A 14,042-nucleotide genomic window follows, 5' to 3' on the forward strand; every position below is an offset into this window, starting at 1 on the left:
ACTTTAGAATCAATTCATCACTTAAACTTGGTTTCATAGGAAACGCCTTGATTAGTCAAATATATGCACCAGGAATGGGCATGCGCAATAAGCGATCTTTTCAAATCCATATCAGTGTTTTTTGGATCAAGCATCCAGAAATAAAGTAACCAACCTTCACATAAACAAAATTGGCATTGACACAGAGAGCAAGATTGCTGGGAAGCGTCCATGGAGTCGTCGTCCATGCAACTAGAGCCGCATTGTCTGGATCACCAACTATAGGAAATGACACCATGATAGCAGGGTCCGGCACATCCTACAAACCAAAGAAGTTTAGACGACAGGAAAAATATGGAAACAATGAGAACAAACAAAACAAAAAGGGACTTGGTTCACCTTGTAGTTCAAACCAGCTTCAAAATTCGAAAGCGGAGTCTTGCAGCCACTGCTGTAGGGCATAACCTGCATGACAATGAGATGGACGATAACAACCAAGTCGACAATCATTCCACAAAAGCATTAAAAGGTCTTCTTTTTCTTACTTTGAACCCTCGGTAGACGAGATCCTTATCATGAAGCTGTTTAAAGACCCACCAGACGCTCTCCATGAACCACGGATCCATGGTCTTGTAATCATTCTTGAAGTCGATCCACCGCCCGGTCCTTGTGATGATCTCCTCCCACTCTTTGACGTACCTGGTGACGATGCTGCGGCACTCCTCGTTATATTTATCGATGCCCATGGCGAGGACGTCGTCGCGGGAGCGGATGCCGAGCTTGGTGTCGATCTCGAACTCGACGGGGAGGCCGTGGCAGTCCCAGCCGAAGCGGCGGGTTACGTGGTGGCCGGCCATGGACTGATAGCGGGTGACGACGTCCTTGATGGTGCCAGCGAGAATGTGGCCGTAGTGGGGGAGGCCGGTGGCGAAGGGGGGGCCATCGTAGAAGATGTACTCGGGCATGGACTCGGTGCGCTTTAGCTGGGTCTCGAAGGCGGCGACTTCCTTCCACCATTGGAGAATGCGCTCCTCCTGGCGAGGGAAGGAGAACTCCTTCCCCTCGCAGACGTCGTCCATGGTGGAGGGCAAGAGGATTTGGGGATGGATTGGATGGCTGGGGGTCCGGAGGAGGCCGGCGCGAGGAGCGAGAGCAACGAGGGGAGCAGGGTTTTATTTCCACCTAGGGTTTTTGTCTTTGATTCGCTTCTTTTAGAGTATCAGTTGGGCCAGTAGTTGTGCACTCATTCTTCTAGGGAGCTATAGAGGTAGAGGTGTGAGCATTAGAGGCCACGATGCCAGACTAGTAAGTTGAACCAGACTGGCGGCGGCAGGGGCAGCAGATCTTTAACACGTTTGTTGTATGAGTCAAGCTTAGTGCTGCATAGAAGGGTGTTTCCTTTGCAAGATAGGTAATAGGCATGGACAATATCCTCCTCGAGAGGGACTCGTCCACAATGATCAAATGGGTTTGGAGTTGGGGTGCGCTGCTGAGGAAAGGTTACTCCACGACATCCGTAGCCTATTGAGAGAGTAGCTTCCACTAGGCCACGAGTCGTGAGTAAATTCATGCAGAAGCCAAGAACCGCATATTTACAAGATAACAAATTGTGCCGCTAATTGCGTTGCTTTTTTTATTGCTTTGGAGGGTTTATCTGAACAGACTATGCGCCTGTGCTGGACCCTCTGCATAGCCTTTTGTTTTCTGACCTTACAGGTCGTATTCACATCCGTAGGGTGTGAGCTGCCTTGTACTAAAAAAAAAAAAAATCAGTTGGGCTAGTAGTTGGGCCAGGATCATATGTCAAAGACTTGAAGCTTGAGGGCGCCGTCCAAGGGGCGCAGGTTTGATCGGTGTTATTTTATTTTAGAAATTAAGGTAAGAAGATGAGAAGCTTAGCGTCCAACGGCCTGCCTCAGGGCGGAGGCCGTTGGTTGATACTTGTTGGCCAAGGAAACAAAAATAGGCATCAGTGGACAGGGTTTGGTTGGTCCTTTTCCTTGGGCGCCAAGTTGGTTTGGTTTAATCTCATTTTGTTGGGTTTAGACTTTTGACCATCCAATTCCATGTGTCTGCGTAAAGATGGTGCTGGAAAGAAAAATTCCCAATGAGTTATTATTCTATCATCGAATGTTTGTTGGGTCCCCGTGCACATTTGAGCGACGAAGTATTCACTAATCATTATGTATATTAATTTGATCAAAGATGGTTGGTTACTAGTTGTGCAATGTCCCATTTTCATAAACATGACAACAGATTTCTATTAACAAGAATCCTGATCGTGAAACTTGTCTAGGATTTTTTTTATTGTTGTTGTTGTTGCTGCATCATTCGTGTCTTTTGAAAAGGAGTTGCTAAATCAAGTTCTCCTTTAGATGAAGCATGACTGCTTTACCAACAGTTAAGACTCAATCTAGAGATGTTTCAGTTTATATTATCGGGTCTGGTTTCAGCATTTATAAACTTTACCAACTTTATCATTAGCACATATGATAGGGTAATTAATAACCATGTATTACAGGATAAGGTTGATTAAGCTTTTAAGTTATGCTAGGTTTGAGGTAGGATGCTTACTATAACAACGAGTAGGCTTTTAGGCTAAATATACTTAAATAAAGAAGTTTGCGCCCCTGGTTGATAAAAACTAGTCCAACTAATCTAAGCTCAACTGATGCCAATTAAAAAAAAAAAAAAAAAAAGAAAAAAAGTTGTTTATATAACAAACAATTAAAATAAAGCATGCCCAAGCTACCTTATTTTATGGTGCAGCTAGCTATCCTATATGACAGATTGGCATAAGACATTATTTTTCATTAATTCTCATTTTCTTTTAAAGATATTACAAATAAGGTTGTTTTTCATACTTTAAGAAAATTGTGTTTAAGTTGCTATGTACATGTGACCTACAATAATACTACATGTTGTTCAATGTGCTATTTATGGTCTAACATATTAGTGATTCCAAGCCTTCAACACATACATATAATATCTTTCCTACATGATTAGTTGCTCAATTTTTAAGTGAAAGGAGTTTCATTTTTTTTAGTTGCATATTGAAGTCTAAGATAAAATAAACTGTGAGTAGAAATTATAATTTTCTTACATGTACCAATTTATTCTTTGATTCATTTATTGATTAACTACTAGCATACAATTATCAATCTTTATCTTCATGAAATAATTCTGTTATTAGAAAAACATATCATCTAGGGCTTAGGAGGACGAATAATAAACTTTATATAGCGAACAACTTCAATGAGTAATTCACTACAAGGCACAATGATTAAAAAAAAAGTAAAATATAAAATAAATAATAGTTTCTATGAGACATATTTATTTGTAGAATAGCTTTTCACTACTAAATTAGAAGTTTTCTATTTATATTCCATTATTTGTAACATGTTACTTTAAAGTCAACCATAATAAATCATTTGATATCTTCAATTAACAACCCCAAAAATTTATCCACCTATTATTTATACTGTTATTTTTGAGGATAAAGGGTATTTTCTAAAATCAAGTGTTATAATAAGCAAACACTATAACCTAGGATATCTGAGAAAAAGGAAAATAAAGATATATTTGTCTAATCATCTAATGAAAATTAGTATATCTATAAATATTTATAGGCAAAAAATCCCTTTGAGATTGTAACCAAGGACCTACTATAAACATGGATAATAAGAAGGAGAATTGGTAAGGAAAAGACTTTTTTATTTTAATATTTGAAAAAAATATCATTTTTTGTAACAATAATTCATCTTGGATTTATTAGAAAATTATGTCATCCACATCAAATAAAATATACATTCATCTGAGTTGATGCACATGTATTGCTAATGGATGTACACATTATAACCAAAGCATGCTTGAAAAAATATGTATATATATAGTTACATGGTTAGAGATATCATAGTTCAATAAAATTCAAAATGATAATTTTTTGAAAAGGTATAAATGCATTTTTTGACACAAACACAATAATACATTAACATTCTCTTTAACATTCCTTAATAATAGTCAAAATATTCAAAAATATGCCGATTCATAATCCATCTAACTATACACATGTGTTGTAGCATTTTTCTTCTCATAATTTAATATTACATGTTTGGACTCTCTATTCTTGATCCTCCCTTCGCTAAGGGTGGCAATGGGGCCAGATCGAGTGGAATACATATCGGATTGGATATAGATCGGGTCAAAAATTCGTTAATCCAAACCTGACATGTTTATTAAATAAGTCAAAAATTCAGATCTAAACCCGACCTGTTTATTAAATAGTTAATCCAACTTGATCCACATAACCTGTTTATTAAACAGGTCAAGTCTGGTTAAATGGGTTAAACAGGTTAAGTGGGTCATTAAAATATTAAATAGATTTAAACTTAAGCAAGTCGTGTCAAATAGGATATCAACATGTTGAGAAAGTTTTAAATGAATTAAACAAGTCTTAAACAAGTTAAATAGGTTGATTCATTACCTTACCTAATTATTAAGCAGAACAAAACAAGCTAAATGGTTCATAAGTCTAATTGAACTTGACCTATTTAGCAAATAAATTTAGATAGATTGATCTGTTTATAACTCAAACTCATTTATATCAAATTCGAACCCACTTAAAGTAACTAATTTGCAGGTCAGGTCATAAATTGCCACCCCTACTCCTCACCAACACCCTCTTCAAGTACACCACCTCATTCTAAAATCTTAAAAACAAGTCTAGCGAACCTCCACTCTATTACTCTTTACAAACCTCTCCTGACTATGGTTGATGATGCGATAGCCTTTGTGGAACTTGAGATAATTGAAGATTATTTGCTATTCCCATGTTAACCAGTTCAAAACCCTTATTAGTAACCTATTCTCCTCGTCAAATACCTAGGTTTCTTTGTCAATGGTTGTCGTTTGTTGATGTTTATGACAACTATCCTCTTTATCTTCTTAATTGTTTACATTTATTCTTCTTGATAATCCACAAGTAATGTCTTTTTCTTCTTGCCAGAAATAGGAAACTCTCCTGTGACACTCTTGATTTCCAAATCTTCTTCTTTCATGACCACATTGTCTACAACTATTGCTAGTAAAAAAAGTTCAAGGAGAAATTAAAGGGGCCACATCTTATTGTTTCTAAGTAGATGGAAGCAAAGTGAATATTGGAACTAGCGTTAAGGTTTTAAGAAAATAGAGGTGTAACAAAAGACTTACTGAACCCCACTACCGCTCTGAGCAAAGAGCACTTGGAGGGGATGGGTAGTAAGGTTGCGGGGTGAGCGGGTGAGTGGGTGAGCGGGTGAGTGGGTGCTTTGAGATCTGTGTTTGGGGGGGGTGATCTTTCGAGCATTCTGACAAACAGTTGCTGGCGGGGTGTTATGGCCGAAGCTGGAGGGGGGCCGCCAGTGTCGGGGAAGGTGGGTGAATAAAGTAAACCAACAAATAGGAATGCGGCCAAACGTCCTTCGTGGGCAGAGGTGGTGGGTGGTGTACCGAAGCCTCCGGCGTGGACCTGCCATCGGACCCCCTCCCTTGAACTGGAAGAATTGCAGAATAGGTTCCCGGAGGTCGTCGAAGTGCCGGAAGAAAAACTGGAGGATGTGCGGTCAGAGTGGAGGAGTACCACTGTCCTCGTGAGGAGCCTGGGGAGGAGCTTACCGGCCGACTGGGTGGTGAAGGAAATACGGCGAGTCGGGAAGCTGGAGTATGACGTCGAATGCTTCACCCTGTCGGACGGTGTCATCGCCATCAGGTTTGCTAATGAGAATGACCGGGAGGCTGTGATGCGGATCGGTCCGTGGATGGTGGCTGGACAGGTGCTCGCCATGGACCGGTGGCGTCCCAATTTTATTCCGGGGATCGGGTGTTTTGGGCGGGTGGTTGTATAGCTTCGCCTTCCCAGACTGCCAATGGATTACTGGAAGAAGGAGTCGATATTTAGGGTTGCGGCGAGGGCCGGTACCCCCTGGCTCTGGATGGCTTCACAGAGCAGAGATGGAGGTTCAGCTTCGCAAGGGTGAAGGTGGAATTGGATGTCTCTGCCCCGCTTGTGCCCGGAACGTGGGTGTGTGGGAGGTCGGCGGATGGAGAGGTGAAGTTCTGGCAGGGCTTTGTTTATGAAAACCTACCAGTCTCGTGCTCCAGATGTGGGTGGATCGGCCACACGGTGGTGGTGTGTGAGTTTCTGCCTCCGGCAGAGGGAAGGTCGAATCCGATGGAGGTGAATTGTGGCTCTGAGGATGCCCGTGATGGGATAGCTGCAACGGAGGTCCCGAAGCAAGCGGAGAGTGGAGGGGAACGGCTCTGGGAGGAAGGGGCCTTTGGTCCATGGCTTGTGACAAATAGGATCGGGCCAACCTCGTCGGCGTTTCGGAAGAAGGAGAAACCGGGACCTGAGGCAAGGAAGACGACGGGGCGTGCGGCGTCCGGTCCCAGTCTGAGCCGGACGAGGGATGGGCCGGCTTCTCCAATCAATCTTGAAGGGTGGCAAAAGCCAACCAAGGTGGCCCGCCGGAGGACGCCGGAGAAAGATGTATCAGAGGCGGGTGCGGGCCGGTCGAAGGGCGGACCGAGTCAACTCGGAGTGGGTACCGGTTCAGGTGCAGAGGCGTCACAGGACCCGGGCCGGGAGAGTCCTTGTTTGGGCCGGTTTGAAGGGCGGCCCAGCTCCAGTGGGGGCTTTCGACCGGGGGGCCCGGGCCAGAGCCTGCTGAAGCGCTTCCGGAGCCCGCCCAAGAGTGCTGTGGAAGGTGGCCCGACTGTGGGCGACTCGGTGACTTCGGGTGGGGGGAAGACGGCCGCCCAGGTGAAAGGTCGGCGGCCGGCGGCGGGTTTCCGTAGAGGAGTTGGAGCTCACCTCCGCCCCTCGCGCCAGCACGTGGTCGACCTCCTCAAGTGGACCAGTTTTCGGTGGGCAGTGACCAACGGCCGGATCCAGTCGTGAACTCAAGCGATCGGTTGACTCGATTGCTGTCCTTGGCGGCGGATCTGCCGAAGCTTGGAAGGACGGCAGTGCAGGAGTTACCGCCGAGGGTGGTGTTGACGGGTCAGGCCGGCGATGACAGTGGCGCTGGGTGTGGCTCGGATGGGCGTGCGACCTGGATGATGAATAGTCCGTGCCAAATGGCACGGGTTTGCTGCGAATCAAAGTCATCAAAGGGGAAAGGGAAATTAGTGGTTACTGAAACAAGGATTCAGGACTCTGATGGTGGAGGGGAGGAGATTTCTGAATCTACAAGGAAGTGTGGAGAGAATGGCTCTAATGGCTCTGGCACAGTGGACAGTGTGTGCCATATGGCACAGTGGAGGGCAGCATCTTCAAATCTTGTTTCAACTAATGGCTTCGGCAAAGGGGGTGCGAAGTGATTTACTAGGAGATGCAGGGTGTATGGATGAGGTGGCAGGGGTAGCAACGGCTCTGGGGTTGAGAGCTGTGCGGGACCATTGGGTGATTTATGAAGATCTTATTGTGGAATTGCCGGGGTGCGGGGAAACCCTCCTTTGCCCCGGCTTTTCGTAGGTTGGTGCAACAGCACAACCCGGATATTTGTATGTTATTTGAGACCCGGCTTTGTGGTAGTAGCTTGCAGAAGGTGAGAAGGGTTATTCCGAGATCGTGGGGGTTCTATGCGATGGAATCTCGAGGATTGTCGGGAGGTATAATTGTCACATGGGGTTTGGGTCGCTGTACATTGGAGTGTTTTAATGTTTGCACTCAAGAGGTGATCATGGTGATTTCAGAGGGCAATAGGAGTCCTTGGGTTCTCACAGCAGTTTATGCTAGCACTGATTATAGGGTCAGGAGGACCCTATGGGAGGAGGCTTCTCAGTTGATTAGTCATGGTCACCCCATGCTGGTGGCAGGAGATTTCAATTGTATTGTTGATGCTCGGAAAAAGATGGGGGGAACCCCTTCACCCTCAATAGAAAGATCAGGAAGTTTCAGGACTTTCTCACAGCCAATGGATTGATTGATTTGGGCTTCTCAGGGCCCAGGTACACATGATGCAATAATCAGCAGGGGCGGGCTCGAGTCTGGGAGAGACTGGACAGAGTCTGTGCTACAGCTGGGTGGGTCCAGTGCTTTCCAGATCATCATGTCAGACACCTACCGAGGATTGCCTCGGATCATCATCCACTGCTGGTGAGTTCTGAGACACACATTCCCGTTCGTTCCCCTTTCAGATTTGAGAAGTTCTGGCTTAGCTATCCTCGCTCTTGGGAGATGGTGAGGGAGGCATGGAGCTCTCTGGTTAGGGGTGATGCTATGTATCGGGTATCCCGAAGGTTGGAGTTGACTAGGCGGAGGTTGAAAAGGTGGAACAGGAGGAAGTGAGGAACATTTTCAGGAGGACAGAAGAGGAGGAGGAGGCCATCTCTAGTTTACAAACTCTGGAGGCACAGAGGGGAGGATTATCGGAGGAGCAGATGAGGCAGCTCAGATCTCACTTGGCATTTCATGATTCCCTTCTTAGACATCAGAAAACATTATGGAGACAGAAGTCCAGGGTTCAGTGAATTTTGGAGGGGGACCGGAATACCAAGTTCTTTCATCAGTCGACGGTGATCAGGAGGAACCAGAACAGGATCAGAGTCATCAGGGGTGAGGATGGCCAGCTATCAGATGACCCGGGTTTGATCCGGAGGATTGTGGAGTGTTTCTTCAGAGCGAGGTGGACGGAGCAGCGTGGAGAGGGGGGCCGAGTGGAGCTGCCGACGTCGGGGGCAAGGGTTTCGGAGGAGGAGGCTGCAGTGTTGATCAGGCCGGTCTCGGTGGAGGAGATTCGGAAGGCGGTATGGTCCCTTGAGGGGGACAAGGCGCCAGGACCAGATGGTTTTCCACCATTTTTCTTTCGGAGGTATTGGATGATAGTGGGACGGGACGTGATGGCAGCCATACAGCAGTTTTTTTTACGGCAGTGATGTCATCGGATTGGCAGCGGACCTTCATTACCTTGATACCGAAACGGCAGGATGCCTTTGAGCTGGGTCACTTCCGATCGATTAGCCTGTGCACCACTTTGTACAAGGCTACGGCGAAGATCCTAGCCATTAGGTTGCGGGACGTTCTTCCGAGGCTGATTAGTCCGGAGCAGGGCGCTTTCATAGGTGGTCGGAGCATCTCCAACAATATTATGATAGCCCAGGAGTTCATGTTTGATTTGGGGAGGGCCCCGATGAGGAGAAGCTTGATGGGAATCAAGCTTGATATGGAGCGGGCCTATGATAGAATGCGGTGGGAGTATGTACGCCAGTCTCTGCTGGGGTTTGGTTTTCCTGGGGCATGGATTCAGTGGATCATGGGTTGTGTCAGGGCTCCTTCTTTTGCCATCCTGGTGAATGACTCGCCTTCTCGCTACTTTATGTCTACGGGAGGGCTACGACAGGGGTGTCCATTATCCCCTTATCTGTTTATTATATGTGCGGATGCATTATCTCGAGCTTTGCATCAGACTGTGCTCGCTCAGGAGCTGGAGGCTTACAGGCCGGTGTTGGATGCCCCGTCGATCTCGCTTCTGCTCTTTGCGGATGACTGTTTGCTGCTAGCCCGAGCGACTTGCCGGGATGCTTTGGTTCTTGGTAGAGTTCTGCGGGATTACTGTGCTATGTCTGGTCAACGAGTTAATTTCTCGAAATCTGCAGTGTGCTTCAGCCCGTCGACCAGACTGGAGGTGAGACATTCTATTAGGGTGATCCTAGGGGTAGGCGAGCAGGTTGGCACTATGAGATACTTGGGGGTTCCACTTTCTGGTCGGCGGTTACGCGAGAGTGATTGTTCCTATTTAGAGGCTAGCATCAAGCAGAGGATGGAGGGCTGGCAGATGCATTCTCTATCTATTATGGGGAGGATCACTCTGGTTCAGTCAGTTCTCTCCTCGATCCCTGTTTATTTACTTTCCCATTCTCTCATTCCAGTGTCGGTCTTGAGGAAGATTGAGCAGCTAGTTAGGAACTTCATCTGGGGTAGGCGAGGCGGTAGAGGTGGTATTCATATGTTGGCATGGGAGGTGGTGTGCCAGCCTACCAGATGCGGTGGACTGGGGGTGCAGTCCTTGCTGGTGCGGAGGGAGGCTTTAGTGGCCCACCATGTTGCTAGATATGTTATAGAGCCCGACAGTATGTGGTCCTCATTGATGAGAGCCAAGTATGGGGCTTTGGTGCCCGGAGCGAGAGCTGCCCGCCACCACTCTCCGATGTGGAGGGAGATGTGTGCCAGAGCAGGGGTGATCCTACCAGAGATTAGATGGGCTATTAGTGACGGCCGCTCTATTGATGTATTGGAGGACTGTTGGGTTACTGCAGTGCCGATCAGTCGTCTGCCGACTATGGTGGACTCCGTGCGCTTAGCAGGCCAGAGGGTCAGCGACCTGTTGGACCCAGAGGAGGGCAGGTGGAGGGAGGGGATGATTCGTGAGGCGTTTGGGGTACAGTTGGCTGAGATGGTTTTGGTGTTGGAATTGTGTCCCAAAGCCAATTTTTAATTGTTAGAAATTGGATTATGTATATATTTTATTAAAATGAATAAAAATTTATTCTGGCAATTTTTCTATTCATCACAAGTGTTACATCTTCAAATTGAACTCCTGTGTATTGTGATGAAGTCCTTAGGACTAATTTAGTGGATAAAGAGGTTTTATCATTTAGTCCTTAAACCAGTTCGCGACCAAATGATGAGCTGTCAATTGGACAATAGCTATGTCAAGTATAGGTCGTTGTGTGTCATTTAGTTGGTTGTCCTCTTAAACCAAGAAGTGTGGAGACACTGTATGGCATACAGGTGAGATGTAGGAGTACATCATCACTGAACAGTGACTCACCTGCGTAGCACTCCACTGTCGGGAGTTAGCTCGCAAAGCGTATGGGCATAAGTACCCCTTAGACCTGAGACTGTCACGGTGACTTGCAAGCAACTCACTGTACTTAGGCACTAGATGACCTGAATTTCTAATTCAGAGATCGGAAGGATGCTGGGTGCAGTCAAGTACTCGCGAAGTCTGTGTACGAGTCAAGATGGGATTGACCGCTCCAGATTATAGGAGTTGATGTCTCGCTGTATTTCAATTCAGTAAAACCTTGGCCAGGGTAAACCAAGTGATGGTCACTTGATTTGATTAATTGAAATACACTATGGATGACCGGACCCAGAGTTCGACAGTCCACTCTGAGGTCATCTTGAGCATCGATGGTCATAGGGATGAATTATGCAACAACCATACGTCTAGGTTCTTGAATGTTGCTTCGCATATTCGACCTATCCGGACGTCGGGTATCATTGCTAGATGGTCACCTCGATTAGTGCATGGAGTAGTCCATGTACTACCGGCTTAGTGTTCGAACCTATCGGAGTCACGCACATTAGTCAAGTTAAGTAGGAAGGTCTTGACTCAATTTAATTAAGAATTAAATTGTGGGTCATTTGGAATTTGGTTCTGTCTATGTTCAGCTAGCACTGAACATGAGGTACATGCTAAATTTTATGGATGAACAATTAATTAAGTCTGTATTTCGGGTCAATCAAGTTTCAATTAATGAAATTGAACTTGATTAGGACTCAATTGTTGAGATTGGATTTGATTGGGTCTAAATTAGTGTAATTGGGCTCGATCACAATTTAATTGGGATTTAATTTCGTATTTGTTCTGATCTATGTCGGACTTGGATCGAGCCGAAACTAGACCCAATTGAATCTCCCATGAGTCAGACTCATGTGGAATTTTTCCGGATCAAAAATTCATTCAAATGGGCTGCAAATTTGGTTTAGAACCAAATAGGCTAACTTATGATCAAATGGGCTAACCCATTTGTATCACAAGCTGACTTTTCCCATTTAGAGTGGCTACTGACCGTGAATGGTACTCATGGACCCGTGGACTGCTTCCCCTCATGGACCATTAGCTTTCTTTTTTGTGAGCCGCGACTCTCACCTGGGAGGCTGGGATGCATGAAACAAAGAAGCTCTGTTTCACGCGTCTGTGACCCTTTGGACCGGCGATTGCGCGGCCAACCGGCCTCCGGCCAGACGGCCGACTGGACCGGAATGTGCGGTTTTGAACCGCCAACATTTCAGTTCAGTTTGATTTTTGAAATCCGGCAATAATTGACATTAATCGCTGTTTTATTCCACGGTTGTTTTTGAAACAATCGTTATCAAATTCATTCATATTTGATAATGAATGAATTCAATAACGCTAGACCATTTACGCCTCTTAACTCCTCTCAGCATTGGCTTATTTGGAGGCCACCGTTTCCTCTCGAATGGGGTGAGAGAGAATTTTTCTTGGGAAGAAAACGTGAGACAGAGAGATAGGTTGATTCTGTGAAGAAGAAGAAGAGTGAGGAAGGAGTCCTCTCTCTCTGGTGGTTTGGAGTTCGGCCCAGGTCCGGTGTCCTCTCCTCCCTTCCATTCCCTCTGTGATCAGGATCAAGAGACGGGTGGTTCGGCCTAGGCGTGCTGTGAAGAAACGGGAGAAAAGAAACCGAAGAAAGAAAGAAAGAGAAGAAAGAAAGAAACAGAAAAGGGAAAGTCCTTTTTCTGGATTTTCTTTCTTCCAAGGGTCCTTTTGCAAAAGATTGTTTTGCACGGGTAAATACATCATCCAACCTTCTTGCGAAGCTTGACGTGCGTGCGAAGTAGAGGGCTTGCAAATCCAGGCCTAGCAAAGCTACCTTCAGGGATCTAGATCCAGATCCAGATCACCTCGACCAACTTCCGCTGCGAGCTTGAGGTAATTTTACATAAAAAATAAATTTAATATTTATAATTGTTATAAATAAAATAAAAAAAAATTAAAACTGATTTTTCATGCCTGGCGTTCAATTTTATTGGACAACTCGGAAAATTTTTTTTTCCTTCAACTGGTATCAGAGCCAGGTTGGCCGATGGAATTGGCCTATAATATCTAGAATTATGCATGATTTAATTTTTAAATTTAGATTAGATCTAGATTTATTCATAAAATATCAATCTTGTGCTGAATTATAAGGTTGTCCTGCTGTAAGGTTAACCCCTTATAGTGAAAAGGTTGTCTAAGCACAAAATTGAGATTAATTTGTATCATAAAATAAATAGTTTATTTTTGTGAAATTATGCATAATTGATGTTTATGAAATTTCAGTTTTAAATTTATTATGACCACAAAGTTTAAATATAAATTGTTTATATTTGGAATAAATTGACACCTTGAATCCATGATCATAATACATTTAATAAAGAATTAAATGTTGAATTTAAAATTTAAAATTTGAATTTCAAATAAAGATTTAAAATTCAAAAATTTGAAATTCGAATTAAAATTTAAATTTGAACATGAGATTTGGGGCATGGGTTAGCATAAACAGATTAGTTGACTAGGTTAGACCTAATCATGAAATCAAATTGAAATGGACTAACTTAAGAAACATGATTTAATCTAATCAATAGTTGAACTAGACTAAATTAAGGTTTATAAAATGATCAAACTCAATAGTTGTAGTTTATCATATCCAAACATTTCAACTGGATCTGATTATGGCTCAGTGGTCGAGCCCGAGTTCCCAAGGATAACCTAAATCAACTTGATCAACCAATTGGTGTCTTAGGTAAGTCGGCATTTGATCATGGTTTTTAATTGGGGCTACCTCTTACCTGGCCAACATAGTTGGTATCTAGGAAAGAGGTTAATGGCGTAACCCTCCCATGATCTCTCTTACCTGGCCAATTTGGTCAATCAAGTTTTGATTAAGGTACCTTGAGACTTGGCACTCACCCATGCCATTAAGGGAAATCAGTGTGACTGATTTAGGTGTCTAATAGACCAATAAGAGCTAGTCCTCTATATGATTTGGTGAAGTCAGTGGGAGGATTTAGTATTATCAGTCAGTGTCACATATCAATTAAAATCCTCTAAATTATTAGGTCCTAAAATGATAAAGTTATATAGATAACTAGAGCATAGCCTCCCATTAAGGTGAATGATAATGGGTCCAATATTACAGTTGAACATGCAGGACGCTTCCGTCTGGTGTTCCTCTGAATACTGGAATTATCTTTCATTATATGATAGCTTTTTGAGCTATCTAATTGTGATTAG

General features: G+C 44.4%; 1 protein-coding gene across 1 annotated transcript in view; it reads right to left on the bottom strand.

Annotated features, from left to right (window-relative positions):
- LOC103697015 (isoleucine--tRNA ligase, cytoplasmic-like) overlaps positions 1-1,205 on the bottom strand; it is a 40,442-nt gene extending 39,237 nt beyond the window's left edge. The window contains 3 exon segments of the mRNA XM_039124645.1: positions 155-298; positions 379-444; positions 525-1,205. Coding sequence (XP_038980573.1) covers positions 155-298; positions 379-444; positions 525-1,058 — 744 coding nt within the window. The 5' untranslated portion in view covers positions 1,059-1,205.
- Between the last annotated feature and the right edge of the window lie 12,837 nt (positions 1,206-14,042).

The sequence above is a fragment of the Phoenix dactylifera genome, chromosome 3 (genome assembly GCF_009389715.1).
Source record: "Phoenix dactylifera cultivar Barhee BC4 chromosome 3, palm_55x_up_171113_PBpolish2nd_filt_p, whole genome shotgun sequence".
Classification (NCBI taxonomy): Eukaryota; Viridiplantae; Streptophyta; class Magnoliopsida; order Arecales; family Arecaceae; genus Phoenix; species Phoenix dactylifera.